This window comes from Sinocyclocheilus grahami, unplaced genomic scaffold (assembly GCF_001515645.1).
Source record: "Sinocyclocheilus grahami isolate Dianchi unplaced genomic scaffold, SAMN03320097.WGS_v1.1 scaffold66.1, whole genome shotgun sequence".
Taxonomy (NCBI): Eukaryota; Metazoa; Chordata; class Actinopteri; order Cypriniformes; family Cyprinidae; genus Sinocyclocheilus; species Sinocyclocheilus grahami.
The window spans coordinates 196735-211042 of NW_015505245.1; the positions used below are offsets into that span (position 1 = coordinate 196735).

At 38.5% G+C, this 14308-nt stretch overlaps 1 protein-coding gene across 1 annotated transcript in view; it reads right to left on the bottom strand.

Moving 5' to 3' along the window:
- Positions 1-7969: 7969 nt before the first annotated feature.
- The window catches only part of cbx6b (chromobox homolog 6b), a 9925-nt gene continuing 3586 nt past the window's right edge, over positions 7970-14308 (bottom strand). The window contains exon 5 of the mRNA XM_016271844.1: positions 7970-9670. Within this exon, the coding sequence (XP_016127330.1) occupies positions 8417-9670 (1254 nt within the window). The 3' untranslated portion in view covers positions 7970-8416. The remainder of the gene's footprint in view (positions 9671-14308) is intronic.

Below are 14308 nucleotides of genomic sequence, written 5' to 3' on the forward strand. Positions count from 1 at the left end.
GATGTATTGTTGTAGATTAATAGTGTGGGCCCTGTGTGGGCATAGTGAGGGCTGCCCATGCAGCCTGCTGGGGGCCCTAAGGCTAGCCCTAAGTGGGCCCGTAAAGGGCCAGTGCAGGCTTATTTGCAGGGTACTCTCACGAGAACCAAGTTTTGTTTACAGCAAAGGAAAACCAGTCTCCTCTTGGCTTATATCAAAATCCTCTGACACTCTTCTTTACAAATCCTCGTTTTGTACTTCTAATTAGTTTTGTTTTGGTCTCTCCTCTGTGCTTCCACGTTCGTCTCTTCTCACTGGAGCTTATGTTATCCTACGTCCTACTTTATCCGCTGGAACGCCACTCTCTCATGAACACGTGTAAGACAGTTAGCAGAAGATTGAGATTACGGTTTATAAAGTTTTAAATATGAACATTTGTCTTACAAAACTGCATTGATTCACTTCAGGAGCCACGTGGAGCACTTTTTTATGAAGGATGGATGCACTTTTTTGAGTGTGGAGAAGAAGGCATGAGCTACAACAAATATTAAAACATTTTAACAAAAGGTGGAAAATCTGTAAGTGATTAAATGTGCAATTATCTATGTTTATAGACTCGAGTGATGAAGATACAAACAGATGTGCAGCAGATGATTCAGGACAGAATGAAAAAGATTCAAGACATCAAACACTCAGCAGAACTCAGAAAAGTGAGCCTAGATTATTGACATTTTAATAATCTGAATGGTTTCATTTGCTTTGTAAATTAATGTGCTGAATTACAAATAAAAAATTTAATGTGTTGATTGACCGTTATTAGCAAAACACAGAGAAAGAGAAAGCTGACAGCAATGAGTTCTTCATTGCTCTGATGCACTCCATTGAGAGATGTCAGGCTGAGCTGCTGGAGAAGCAGAAAGTAGCAGAGAAACAGGAAGAAGGGCTCATTGAAGAGCTGCAGCAGGAGATCACTGATCTTAAGAGGAGAGACACTGAGCTGGAGCAGCTCACACACTGAAGATCACCTCTACCTCATACAGGTCAGTGTCCACTGTCTCTGTGCTCAGTGGGAATGCAGAACATCACTCTGTTCCTAATGTTAAGAGATTTCTCCTCTTTCCTCTTGTAGAGTTACCCATCCCTGTGCTGTCCGTTAATCACCAAGCAGTGGCCTGAGATCCATGCTAACACTCCTGTAAATATGAACACCAGAGCAGCTCTGACTCAGTTGCAGCAGACTCTAGATGAGAAACTCAGTGAAACCGGTAATTGAAAAACTATTTATATTGATACATTGCATTCAAGTGAATCCATGACTTTGAAGTTGTTTGCACTACATCACTAAGAAAAGTAGGAGAAGCTACTGAATGTAATAATTTTCCTATATAATAAATTACTTGCACCTCAGAACGAGCAGACGAAACACAATGAATGCGGTTATTGCTTTCGGAGGTGGATGCTGCTGTTTGAGAACGCAGTCGTTTAACAGTTCTGGGAGGCAATTATACAGAAATACTTTGATGACAGACTTTGCGCAGGCATTTCCGAATGACCATATAGCCTAACAACATTTCAGATGCTGTGAATGAGATCGGTCCGGTGGTTAGTCAGGTTTTGCCGTCCCATAGCGCAAAGTCGCATGACTTTTTTTTGACGCGCTTGGAGGAATTTATTCGCAAAATGCTTTTTCATCTCCCATTATTCGCATTAACCCTTTTTCGCACAAGTCAAAAGCCACCTCAAGCGAACGTAAAAACGTTTTTGCGAATTTCGAAATTCAGCGTTTCCATCTCTCGATTCTGATGCGATACTTCAAAATGCGCGTAAAAGCAGGGTGATGGAAACCCAGACATAGGCTACATTACTGAGAATATACTGTATATTTGTAAACAACAAAGAATATGTATTAATCTTTCATAAATACAGTTTCTTAACCAAATTTGTGTAACCCAAAACCTCATTTTTTAAAATCTTTTTTTTTTTTTATCCACAGAGCTTAAGAGGATGATCTTACATGCAGGTACAATGTGTGATATGCACAGATCTCTCACTTTCACAAACGATAAACTCATAAACTCTTAAAATACATCAAAATCTGAAGATGTCATTCATATTTTCTGATCTCTCTCAGTGGATGTGACTGGATCCTGAGACAGCTCATCCAAATCTCATCCTGTCTGATGATGGAAAACAAGTGAGCTTTGGAGACATTAAGCGTGAAGTCCCGGACAACCCAGAGAGATTTGATCAATGTGTCATTGTACAGGGAAAAGAGGGATTCTCTGCAGGAAGTTTTTATTTTGAGTAGCCAATGAAGAGGAAGACTGAATGGGATTTAGGAGTGGCCAGAGAATCTGTCATAAGGAAAGGAGACATTACACTAGGTCCTCAGAATGGATACTGGGCTATATGGCCGAGGAATGGGAATGAATCTGAAGCACTTGAAATTTCCCCAGTCTTACTCTCTCTGAGAGTGAAGCCTCAGAAGGTGGGGGTGTTTGTGGATTATGAGGAAGGTCTGGTTTCCTTTTATGATGTGGAGGCAAGGTCTCATAGCTACTCTTTCACTGACCAGACATTTACTGGGAAACATTTATCCATATTTTAGCCCACTGACAAATGAAGATGGTACAAACTCAAGCCCACTGATAATCCTACCTGTCAATTACATTGAATGAATGTTAACCCATATATGAAAACAAAAAATAAATATTACAGGAACAACCTGCTCTGCTTCGGTTTAATTACCGATTAAACACCGATGCATTGGCATTCAAAAAACCCAGTCTGCTTCTGCATCTGGATTGATGTGTACACGGACAAGTGGATTAATACAAACACTGACACATCCCTGAGCTGTTACTAACATGAATGTTTTTTTTTTACCCATCTCCACCTGTGAAAGTAAAATTACATGTAAAATGTTGTTACTATGTGGATTAGATGAGGTTAAATGTCTGGTCTGTAGAACTGCAGAATACGTTGACAATATTTAATCTTCCATACTGTAAATCTATTCCCTAAATTACACTTGTTAACTGTATTGGTTTGTATTGACATGATCGGTACACTGTAAAAAAAATTCCATAAAATTTACGGTAAAAAAACGGCAGCTGTGGTTGCCGGAATTTTACCATTAAAAATACGGTAGCAACATTTTAGGTTTTACGGTTTTAACTTAAATTTACAGTTAAATACCGTAATTTCATTAACTGATATAATGTTAATATACCAACCTATTGAAGTACTGAAATCTGTTTTGCACCTCTGTAATACACTGATAACCACCAAATGCAGGTGGTTACGATAAAGTCACATGATGAACCAAAGCCCATCACAAGCAGCTTTTAAATAATAACATATATAAGGTGCAGTGTCATTCACACAAACACTAAACACCATCATGGTAACACACATGAAACTGAAATAATGCAATAAACATTAATTTAACAACATTAGGTGTAACATACAACCCTAATATACAAAACTGATAAGAAAAAACTAAGAAGAAACATAGTTATTTCAACAAAAAAACATCAAATTTGAAATGTAACAGGGAATTCTGGGAATGTCAATTTACGGTTATTCACTGTAAATTATACGGTCTTTTTCACTTCCAAAAACGGTATACTACTATAAAATTACATGTAATGTCCAATACAGTTTTTCACCGTATATAGTAGGGGAATGTACTGTTAACCATTTAACAGGTTTTTACTGTAGCATTTTTACAGTATTTTACCGTTAAATTCACGGTCATTTTTTACAGTGTATGTATACAAATGAACACTGGATAATTAGCAAAATCACAAATGCAATTCCTTTATTAAAACAGGGTCAGTGAGCTTAGCTACACTTCTACTTCAAAGACGGTACAAAAATTGGCATGATTTTCAACACTTTGTCAATTACAAATCTGTACACAATACATAATCAAAGCATAATTATCATTTTGCTATGGCCAGTACAGAAAAAAATCAAGCATGAAGTTATTATATTTACAACTAAAACGACCAAATCAAAAGGACATCGAATGCATAAATCATTGACACAATCATCACTGGCTAACAAGCGGTTTCAGACAGAAGGTGAAAAAATAAAGAAAAAGGTTCACACAGGGTTCTAAAATTATTTACATTTAAAACAATCGGCATGAGATGAAGTTTATAACTCAGAACATATAATAATGGAGATGAAGAATATATTCCCTATTTCTCTCAAACACACAATCACTATTGAAGCCCGATCAATGTCAAACTACACAGAACAGATCAGAAGTTACACAGTGAACTAAGGGCTCATTCACAAACATTTGGGGCATTAATGATCTGAGCATATTCTGTGTGCTTTATAAGTCTCAGCTGACACTACAGATCAGGTTGCATGTTGGCCTGATAGTTGTGCCTGAAAGTTTGAAGGTTCACTAGAAGTTGAAGTCTTATGTAGCTAGTCCAGTATATTAGCCGATTATAAGGTGTTTGGTTGACGTAGAATGAAAACTCAGGAAATACAGTTAGAAACTTTCCATTAAAATCTATAGGATATTTCATTGTCTTAGGAAATCAAGTAAGTCGAGTTAGAAAGGAAGTGAGAACAGTCTGAAGGACTGTGATGGGTCTGCTGGATGTTATTTGAACGCTCTAGGATGAGTTAACCTAGGTGTGTACAGTATAATAGTACATTACATTGGCTTTGTCAAGGCAACATAATAAAAGGATTAACACAATGCTTTGTATATAAAAGTAATGGGAAAGTCATGTCCATTCTGACGTACATGAAACCGGAGCTGCACGCACTTTCTTAGAAATTAATACCACATATTCAAACTTCACTCAAATGAATCACACCAAAATAAGAACTATGTATGATCAGTTTGAAAATATTTACATATTCAACAACTCTTCCTTTGCACAAAGGCACGAGTGCATTAACATTTAATCTTTTTAAATAACACAAACATGAAAACATGCATTCTAAGTGCTGAGAAATTTTCAATTCCTCAAATTTGCCATTTAAAAAAAAAAAAACAGAATTTGGCTAAACAAACAATATGGCTGAACAAACAACTCCATTACAATAAAGATCCATTTTATGCAGGTCAACGGGAGACTGTGTCCTTAAAACATCCTCATCATGGAGGTTTGAGCTAAACTGTCGGCAGATGTGGAGGAATAATAAGAGTCAGGATTCAACGGGATAAACAGAATGATGCCCTGAACTCAGAGCCAATCTCCTGACAGGGATTTTGAGAGGAAATCTTGATTCTCAATCCCTCTCCATGCACAAGTCTTGGAGTGCTGGTTAAGTGGGATTACAGGGGAGGCCATAGGGATCAGAAGATTCAGAGTTTGCTGAAAATAGCAGTGATTTGGGACCAACAATGTTGGAGCAAGCTGCAGAGAGCAGGACTGAGAGCTTGATCTCGATGACATAAATAGATATTCATAAGCAACTAAATAAAAACAATACAAGACAAAACCATAACATTTTAAGAGAAGCTTCAAGCACAAAGTACACAAGTTGTTATAACCTACTCTGAAACAGACCAAAAATGCGATCCAAAAATTAACACGGTAATGAGGTTACACATGGAATAGCTTCCATTTTAAATAGCAACATCACATAAATTAAGGTTAATTAATGTAATCTATAGTGGCGCTTCTGGTGATTCATTTTTGAGTCGGTCAATTCCTGACTTTAAAATAAGGTTTAAATAATGTACATAACAGGCTTGTAGGACATTGAGAACAAGGCACACCAAGAACATAAGGGAAACTTGAGCTCAGTTTATGACCCTAAGCAAAGCCCTAAATATTATGTTTGGCCACAGCAAAAGTTTCCATTTCAATGACATCACCGTCCACTTCATCAGGCTAGTGTTTCGCTTGTGTCTCTTCTTATTTAAACTCTGACACTGGCTTGCATCAAACCCCATGGGGTTTAAACTTCAGTTCTCATTAAAGCCTAGCTGGAGGGTAGAGACCGTTCCAACCACATCAGGACTAGATCAAAAGCTCGCTTTTCCCAGAAGGCTCTTCGGCAAAGTCTTAGCAAATACTCATTCTCTGGATTCAAAGTCGCAGACTCCACAGTCTCTCTGCTGAGATTTATCTATCCCTGTCGATAAAGAGAGAGCAGGATGATACTAAAGTGATTCCTGTGATGGCTAGGCGACAGAGATAGAGCGCTTAGATGATCTTATTGACTTCATTTGAGCTCAAAGCTTTTTGCAGCGCAATAATTAAGTCTCTTCTACAAAAGGGCACTTCAGTTAGAGACAAAAGAGCTTAATCTGAACAAATTTGTGTTTAAAAAGGTAGAAAACAACATTAACATAAATACACTAGTCAATCAGTTAACAGAGATTTCCAGCTAAATTAAAGGGGGGAATCTAGAAAAAGCACAGAAGGAACTCATTGCCTACTGGCTTAGGTTCCTGGAGTTTAACATTGAGCATTAAATCTGCATTTCAGCTTAGCAACAAAAAAACTCCTTCGCTCACCTGAGTATTTCTTACTGTATAACTATTAACAGAAACCTTGGCGAAAGGGACAGTGGGCAGGACAGCACTATAAACACTTGGCAGATAGGTATGACTGAGCGAAAATATACACGTTTGACACAGACAGTTGAGCTGTTGACCACAGATGTTGTTATTCTGCTTCATTATAAAGGTACTGGCTGTGGGGAATGGGGATACTTAAAGGTGGAGGTGTTTGTGTCAGGAGTCCTGCCATATGCCATAGCCTAACTAAAAATAAAAATAACCAGGGTCCAGATTAACTGACGGGTGAATTAAGAATGTTTTATGGCTATAAATATTTCTTACAAGCAAAGAAACTGCATTCTGCTGTTCTAATGACAATATAGTTGTTTTCCTTTTGAATATTCAACAATTACTGCAGGTAATTTCACAAAAAATTGGCCCCGTTGAAGGTCAATAAATTACCAGCCAAATGTGCTATTAATTGTATTAATTTGGACCCTAAAATATACTTTTAATATAATACATATCTAAAAAGGTCTTAAATCGAGCCCCCAGTTGTGGTTTACAGCACAATTCAATGTTATTGATGCTCTACATAATACATTCACTCACAGAAATAATTGAAAATGCTACAGTAAATAAAATCCAATATGGGATTGAGTATGATGATGCAGATAATACTTGGTTTATATTATATACTGCTGTTCAAAAGCTTAGGATCAGTATAATATATATATATATATTTTTTAAAGAAATTTGTACTTTTGAGCAAAGATGCACTAAATTGATGAAAGACTTGTACATTGTAACAAAACAATTTTTTTTTTACTTTATATTCATCAAATAATCCTGAAAAAAAATGTATCAAAGTTTCCACAAAAATATTATGTAACAACTGTTTTTAACATTGCAAGAAATGTTTCTTGAGCACCAAATTAGGATAATTTCTGAAGGATCGTGTGACATTAATGATTGCAGTAATGGCTGCTGAAAAGTCAGCTTTGCCATCATAGAAATAAAAAAAAAATGTAAATGTTAAAATAGAAGACAGTTCTAAACTCTAATAACATTTAACAATACTGTTTGTATGTTTGTAAAATCTTACCAACGCCAACATTTTGAACAGTAGTGTATACATACAAACCAACCAACCAACCAACCAGTAATGATATAATATATATGGAATAAATACCATACAGGAAGTTGCTTGATTTTAAAGAAATTTGTACTTTTGAGCAAAGATGCACTAAATTGATGAAAGACTTGTACATTGTAACAAAACAATTTTTTTTTTACTTTATATTCATCAAATAATCCTGAAAAAAATGTATCAAAGTTTCCACAAAAATATTATGTAACAACTGTTTTTAACATTGCAAGAAATGTTTCTTGAGCACCAAATTAGGATAATTTCTGAAGGATCGTGTGACATTAATGATTGCAGTAATGGCTGCTGAAAAGTCAGCTTTGCCATCATAGAAATAAAAAAAAAATGTAAATGTTAAAATAGAAGACAGTTCTAAACTCTAATAACATTTAACAATACTGTTTGTATGTTTGTAAAATCTTACCAACGCCAACATTTTGAACAGTAGTGTATACATACAAACCAACCAACCAACCAACCAGTAATGATATAATATATATGGAATAAATACCATACAGGAAGTTGCTTGGCACATCTTTAAAGGAGCCATTGGTGAGCAAATTCATCCTCAGAAAAGTCCATGTGTTCTGATTAAACACAGTGAGCAAAAAAAGCCTTATTCAGAGACATTCTTTCATGGTTATAAAAGTCATGGCACAGTGTTGTAGAGTGGACAGCTTGGCCACATCTCTTAACAAAGACTCGCATGAGCACCAGGCAGCTGAAACTGTAAACAAACTACTAATAACTCTCCTAAAATCCCTTCTGAAGGCTGGAGGAGGCCGTATCTGTGGTGTCCGCACTCATGTTTTGTTGGGGTGTTGCTTTGGCTGTTTTGTGTCGTGTTGAGCTGATATATTTTTGGGGTAGCAAGGAGGAGGAGTAGCGGACGGCGGATGACAGAACTCCTTGATCGTTACGGTGAGGAGGTTAGCTGTGATGTCCGTGACGACCACATTGGCACATTGGGAGGTCATGTCAGGATGCCAGTCAAAATCTTCCTCTTCCTCCGACGGTTCCTCCGACACGGGCACCTCTGGGACCTTGAGCGGATGACGGCCAGAGAAGGGATGGCGTCGCCGCAATCGCCTGTCCATTTCATGAGGTACGGAAAGGTCCAGGATGTGTTCGTTGTCTTCTGAGGATGACGAGGCAGAGGACGATGAGGAAAACATAGGAGAAGATGGAACAGCAGAAGGACCCGAGCTGTTTTTGGATGCTACAGGTTGAGCGCTGAGTTTGTGAAGGGCAGGATCTTGGGCCTTGGTTGCGGAGGCCTTGGGCGGCAATGAAGAATGCTGGGATTGGGTTTGTGGCGGGGAGGGTGGCTCGCCATCTGAAACTTCAGAGCTTGAGTTTGATGGGTGCAGTTCATCAAGAGTCTGAACTTTGGACACGTCAACCTTTGAACTTTGGGAGGAAGAGAGATTGTTTGTTGTGTTATTACAACTCTCTCCACTTTGAGTCTGGTTCTCGGCATTGTTCAGGGAGTGAGAATCGAAGAGTTTTCCGAAAACAGGAAACCCAGAGCTTCTAATGGTGGGCTGGATTCCTCGGTAGGACACCTCTCCAAACCGCCTGTTTTTCCCAATCACCCTGTTCCGGGACGGAATCTTCTGCCGCCCAAAATGGGACTGCTGGGTGGAGGGCACGTGTGTCCTTCTACTATTAGCAACTCCATTCCCATTCCCAGCCTTGTCAACCACTTTGAGGTTCAGAATGACCCGTCCTTTCTTTACTTCCCTGGGTTTGACTTTACGATTGAGAATGCGGACCGTTTCTGAGAAAGGACTGACTGTCGGACGGGACGAAAAAGGACTGGAGGGACCGACTGTCTGGTCTGGGCGGGGTAAGGGCCGACGTGCCATGCGATGGCAGCGGTGGATGTCTTTCTTCAGTTTGGGCTGAGCGGTGCCCGATTGCAGTTTAGCGTTGGAAGGGGCGGTTGGGGTGTAGGACGGTGCAGCCGAGGGCGGAGGAAGCTTGGAATGCTGCTGAGGACGAGTGTGCTTGAACTCCGGGACTCTTGATGAAGTCTCTGCAACCTGCGCTCTTGACTAAATAATTGGGAAAAGCCAAAGATTATTCACTTATTAAAGGTTTAGTTTACCAAAAAAATGAAAATTCTGTCATTATTCACTCACCCTCATGTCGTTCAAAACAAATAAGACTTTTGTTTATCTTCGAAACACAAATGAAGATATTTTTGTTTACTTCTATTTAAAGTCCATTCACCCAAAAACGTACATACTTGACACGCAAGAACCAATGAGGTTTGTTTTTGAGAATCACGTAAGAATGTTTGAGCTTTTGCAAGAACCAATGGGGTTTGTTTTTGAGAGTCACGTAAGAATGTTTGAGCTTTTGCAAGAACCAATGAGGTTTGTTTTTGAGAGTCACGCAAGAATATTTGAGCTTTCACAAGAACCAATGAGGATGCGTGCAAAGCAAGAATGTTCAAGCTTCCGTTTGCTATATTTGATGTGCTCGGTGTATGTGCTTTGATCAGTGTGTATATGTAAATTAAAGCCTAAATTAAATCTGTTCAAAGCAAACTTCGTAAGATTTGGATTAAACTGCTTGATTCCTATGAATATCTTTGCAATCTCTTTATGAACATCAAACTTGTGCTTGCATTGACTAGAGGTCTGCATTCCCATCTGACCTGATACAAGTGTGGGCAGAACATGTTTTGAATTTCTGATACTGAGGTGTGTGTGGGAAGCGGGAGAAATAAATGACTCATGGGACAATCGCAAAATATAAATATCTAAATAAAAAATGCTCACTGATTTCCATGGAAGAATATTCAGGACTTTTTTCAAAAGCAATTGCAAATTGTATTTTCAATTACGTTAAATTGCGCATAAATTGTGACATAATCCAAATGCAATTGCAAATCTTTCATTAACGTTTGCATTTTCGCTTTCGTGAACTGCCACATTTAAAATGAAAAAGCAAAGTCCATTTGCAACAGTATTTCCCATGTCTTACGAGTTATGAGCCTGTCATATTTAAATAGCAATATTAATTACCACATTTGCTTTTTCACTCTCTCTGCGTCGTGCATGTAACCTCGTGGACCGTGGCACCAAAGTGGCACGCAAGTCTCAGATCTCTCACTGTGTACACTGCGATTAAGGCACATAATTTTTAATATTAATTCACTTTGGCTGCGGCATGTTCTGTGACAGCTGTGCTTAGATCGTTGGTGTAAAGTGAAGACTCATCTAGGGCAGGAGTAGCAACATTGTCTGTTTTGTCACGTGCATCAATTGGAGTGTAAACAGACTGAGAGATCTTGCCAGGTGCTCTACTACGGAAGTTCTAAGCAGCTGTAGACTTTTGATGACAGACACACATACCAGCTTGGTTAGTTTATTCAACCACTGCACGCTCTCCCTTCAACCTGGGACTGCTGACGTCACTTCCTTGGAAGTCCGTGACTTAAAGAAACATTCCACATAACTCTACATCCCCCCTCTTTTAGTGGAAAACAAAGTAACAGTGCAAAAGACAAAATAAAATCAGACCAACAACATAACATATGATGGAAGGGCAGTTTCGGTCGGAATCTTAGAATGAGAACGATCTCGCGCGAGGTTGATGCGCAAGTCTCAGATCTCTCACTGTGTACACTGCGATTAAGGCACATGATTTTTAATATTAATTCACTTTGGCTGCGGCATGTTCTGTGACAGCTGCGCTTAGATCGTTGGTGTAAAGTGAAGACTCATCTAGGGCAGGAGTAGCAACATTGTCTGTTTTGTCACGTGCATCAATTGGAGTGTAAACAGACTGAGAGATCTTGCCAGGTGCTCTATTATAAGATAGGAATAAGATATAGGTGGCAAATAGGTAAATACGTGCAGATTTGCACTGTCTGTTTGTTTATGTGCCTCAATCGGAGTGCAAACAGTAAAAGATCTTGAGGCAGGTGACACGCTCTCTATTACTACGGAAGTTCTAAGCAGCTGTAGACTTTTGATGACAGACACACATACCAGCTTGGTTAGTTTATTCAGCCACTGCACGCTCTCCCTTCAACCTGGGACTCGCTGACGTCACTTCCTTGGAAGTCCGTGACTTAAAGAAACATTCCACATAACTCTACATCTCCCCTCTTTTAGTGGAAAACAAAGTAACAGTGCAAAAGACAAAATAAAATCAGACCAACAACATAACATATGATGGAAGGGCAGTTTCGGTCGGAATCTTAGAATGAGAACGATCTCGCGCGAGGTTGAGCGTTAGCGAACGCAGCCAGCAGAAAAAGTGGGGTTTGTTTAATGGATCGAAAGCGATGGAGAGGCCTGCGCGAGTGTTTTTCCACGGGATGAGGAAAAATGACCTGCTAACCTGAAACCGCCTTTGTGCACATCTACGCTTTCTACGCCCTTTTTAGCTTTATTATTTTCACGCATTGCTCTTCGAGAGCAGAGGGATGTGATTGAAAAAGGGAATTCGGCTTTCCCCCTCTCCCTCATCCCACTTCTGACACCATGTAGATTTTTGATGACAGACACACATACCAGCTTTGTTAGTTTATTCAACCACTGCGCGCTCTCCCTTCAACCTAGGACTCGCTGACGTCACTTCCTTGGAAGTCCGTGACTTAAAGAAACATTCCACATAACTCTACAGCAGCCATGCATTTTTTTCCCTTCTTGTTTTCTCGTGATCTCGACATAACAGAAATTGTTTTCTCATGATCACGACTTAATTTTCTCACAAACTCAACATAACAAAAGTTGTTTTCTAGGTTACACAACTGCGCCAGCAGGTGGCAGTATACAACGACTGATGGGGAGTTATATACTGTATATCCACTATAGCTGTACACGTTTGGGACAGAGGACCTTCTTCCTGATCGCTATAATTTATGCAGTTCATTACTGGCATTTAATTAAACTTATAAATGTTTAATACTTGAATAAATATGATCATTTTGCTTGAAATTGTATATGTTTTTGTTACGTTATTACTGCTGCACGACTCATCACAGTTTCTCATTTACAACGACGTATTTGTAATGTGCATTTTTTTATTTTAAATCTTTATTGTTAATAAATGTATATTAATAAGAAATGTGATTTGCATATGTGTATAATTTAGTTCAGTGAAGTTATACAGTGTTGTAGCCTAATCTTTTGTATTTTCTACATTTGTAGGAAACCATAAGTGTATAAATTGCGCTGTCTCTCTAGGTTACACAACTGCGCCAGCAGGTGGCAGTATACAACTACTGATGGGGAGTTATATACTGTATATCCACTATAGCTGTACACGTTTGGGACAGAGGACCTTCTTCCTGATCGCTATAATTTATGCAGTTCATTACTGGCATTTAATTAAACTTATAAATGTTTAATACTTCAATAAATATGATCATTTTGCTTGAAATTGTATATGTTTTTGTTACGTTATTACTGCTGCACGACTCATCACAGTTTCTCATTTACAACGACGTATTTGTAATGTGCATTTTTTTATTTTAAATCTTTATTGTTAATAAATGTATATTAATAAGAAATGTGATTTGCATATGTGTATAATTTAGTTCAGTGAAGTTATACAGTGTTGTAGCCTAATCTTTTGTATTTTCTACATTTGTAGGAAACCATAAGTGTATAAATTGCGCTGTCTGTTTACTTGCATCAATCAGAGTGAGAGAAACAGTGAGAGATGTTGAGACAGGTGAAAAGCGTTTGGGTAATAGTGAATATTAACCTATCGTGCGTACCGTTGTTGATCCCGCTGTTAGCAGGGGATAATCGCTGCATTTGGGGTAAAAAAGACAGAATTATGTATTGTGCCAAGAAATTGTCTGTTCGTTTACACAGGTACTAACTGATTAGCAGCTGCCTTTAGTGGAGCCTTTACCGATTACCTCCACTGATCAAAGATTCGGCACGGTTGTCTATGAGTGACGTCACCTCCCAATATAAACACGCCCCCTAGTATAGTCCCTCACATTGATTGACAGCTCTCCGTGTAGACATCGGAAATTCAAATGCAAAAGGAATTGCAATTCCATTTGAGTTTTGGCAGGTTGCATGCGCGACGCAGAGAGAGTGAAAAAGCAAATGTGGTAATTAATATTGCTATTTAAATATGACAGGCTCATAACTCATAAGACATGGAAAATACTGTTGCAAATGGACTTTGCGTTTTCATTTAAAATGTGGTAGTCACTGTGCGTTCGCGAAAGCTAAAATGCAAACGGTAATGCAAGATTTGCAATTGCATTTGCATTATGTCACAATTTATGTGCCCACATGTGGAAAACGCAATTGAAAATACAATTTGCAATTGCTTTTGAAAAAAGTCCTGAATATTCTTCCATAGATTTCGGGTTGTATATGACAGCAACGGAAAGAGCCTTGCTTTTGCCTGCAGCAACAAGGTCAGAATCACGTGTGTGCAAACTGGGTAAAAAAAAAACCTACGACACCTGAGGGAGAGAGAATCATACTGAAACAGGACTGAAATATCCACGTATATCTCTGCATGTGGGATAAGTGGGAAGAAACTTATTTTTAGCAGAAAATGAAAAATTAATCCTGCACAGACCTCTATACTGCCCTACAAAGGCAAAAGACCTTAACTCGCTAGAGTGTGAAACTGAGAAAAATGACTTTAAAGTTTTTTACTTGTCCAGCCAAATTAATTATAGGTAGGACACTGGAAATTTG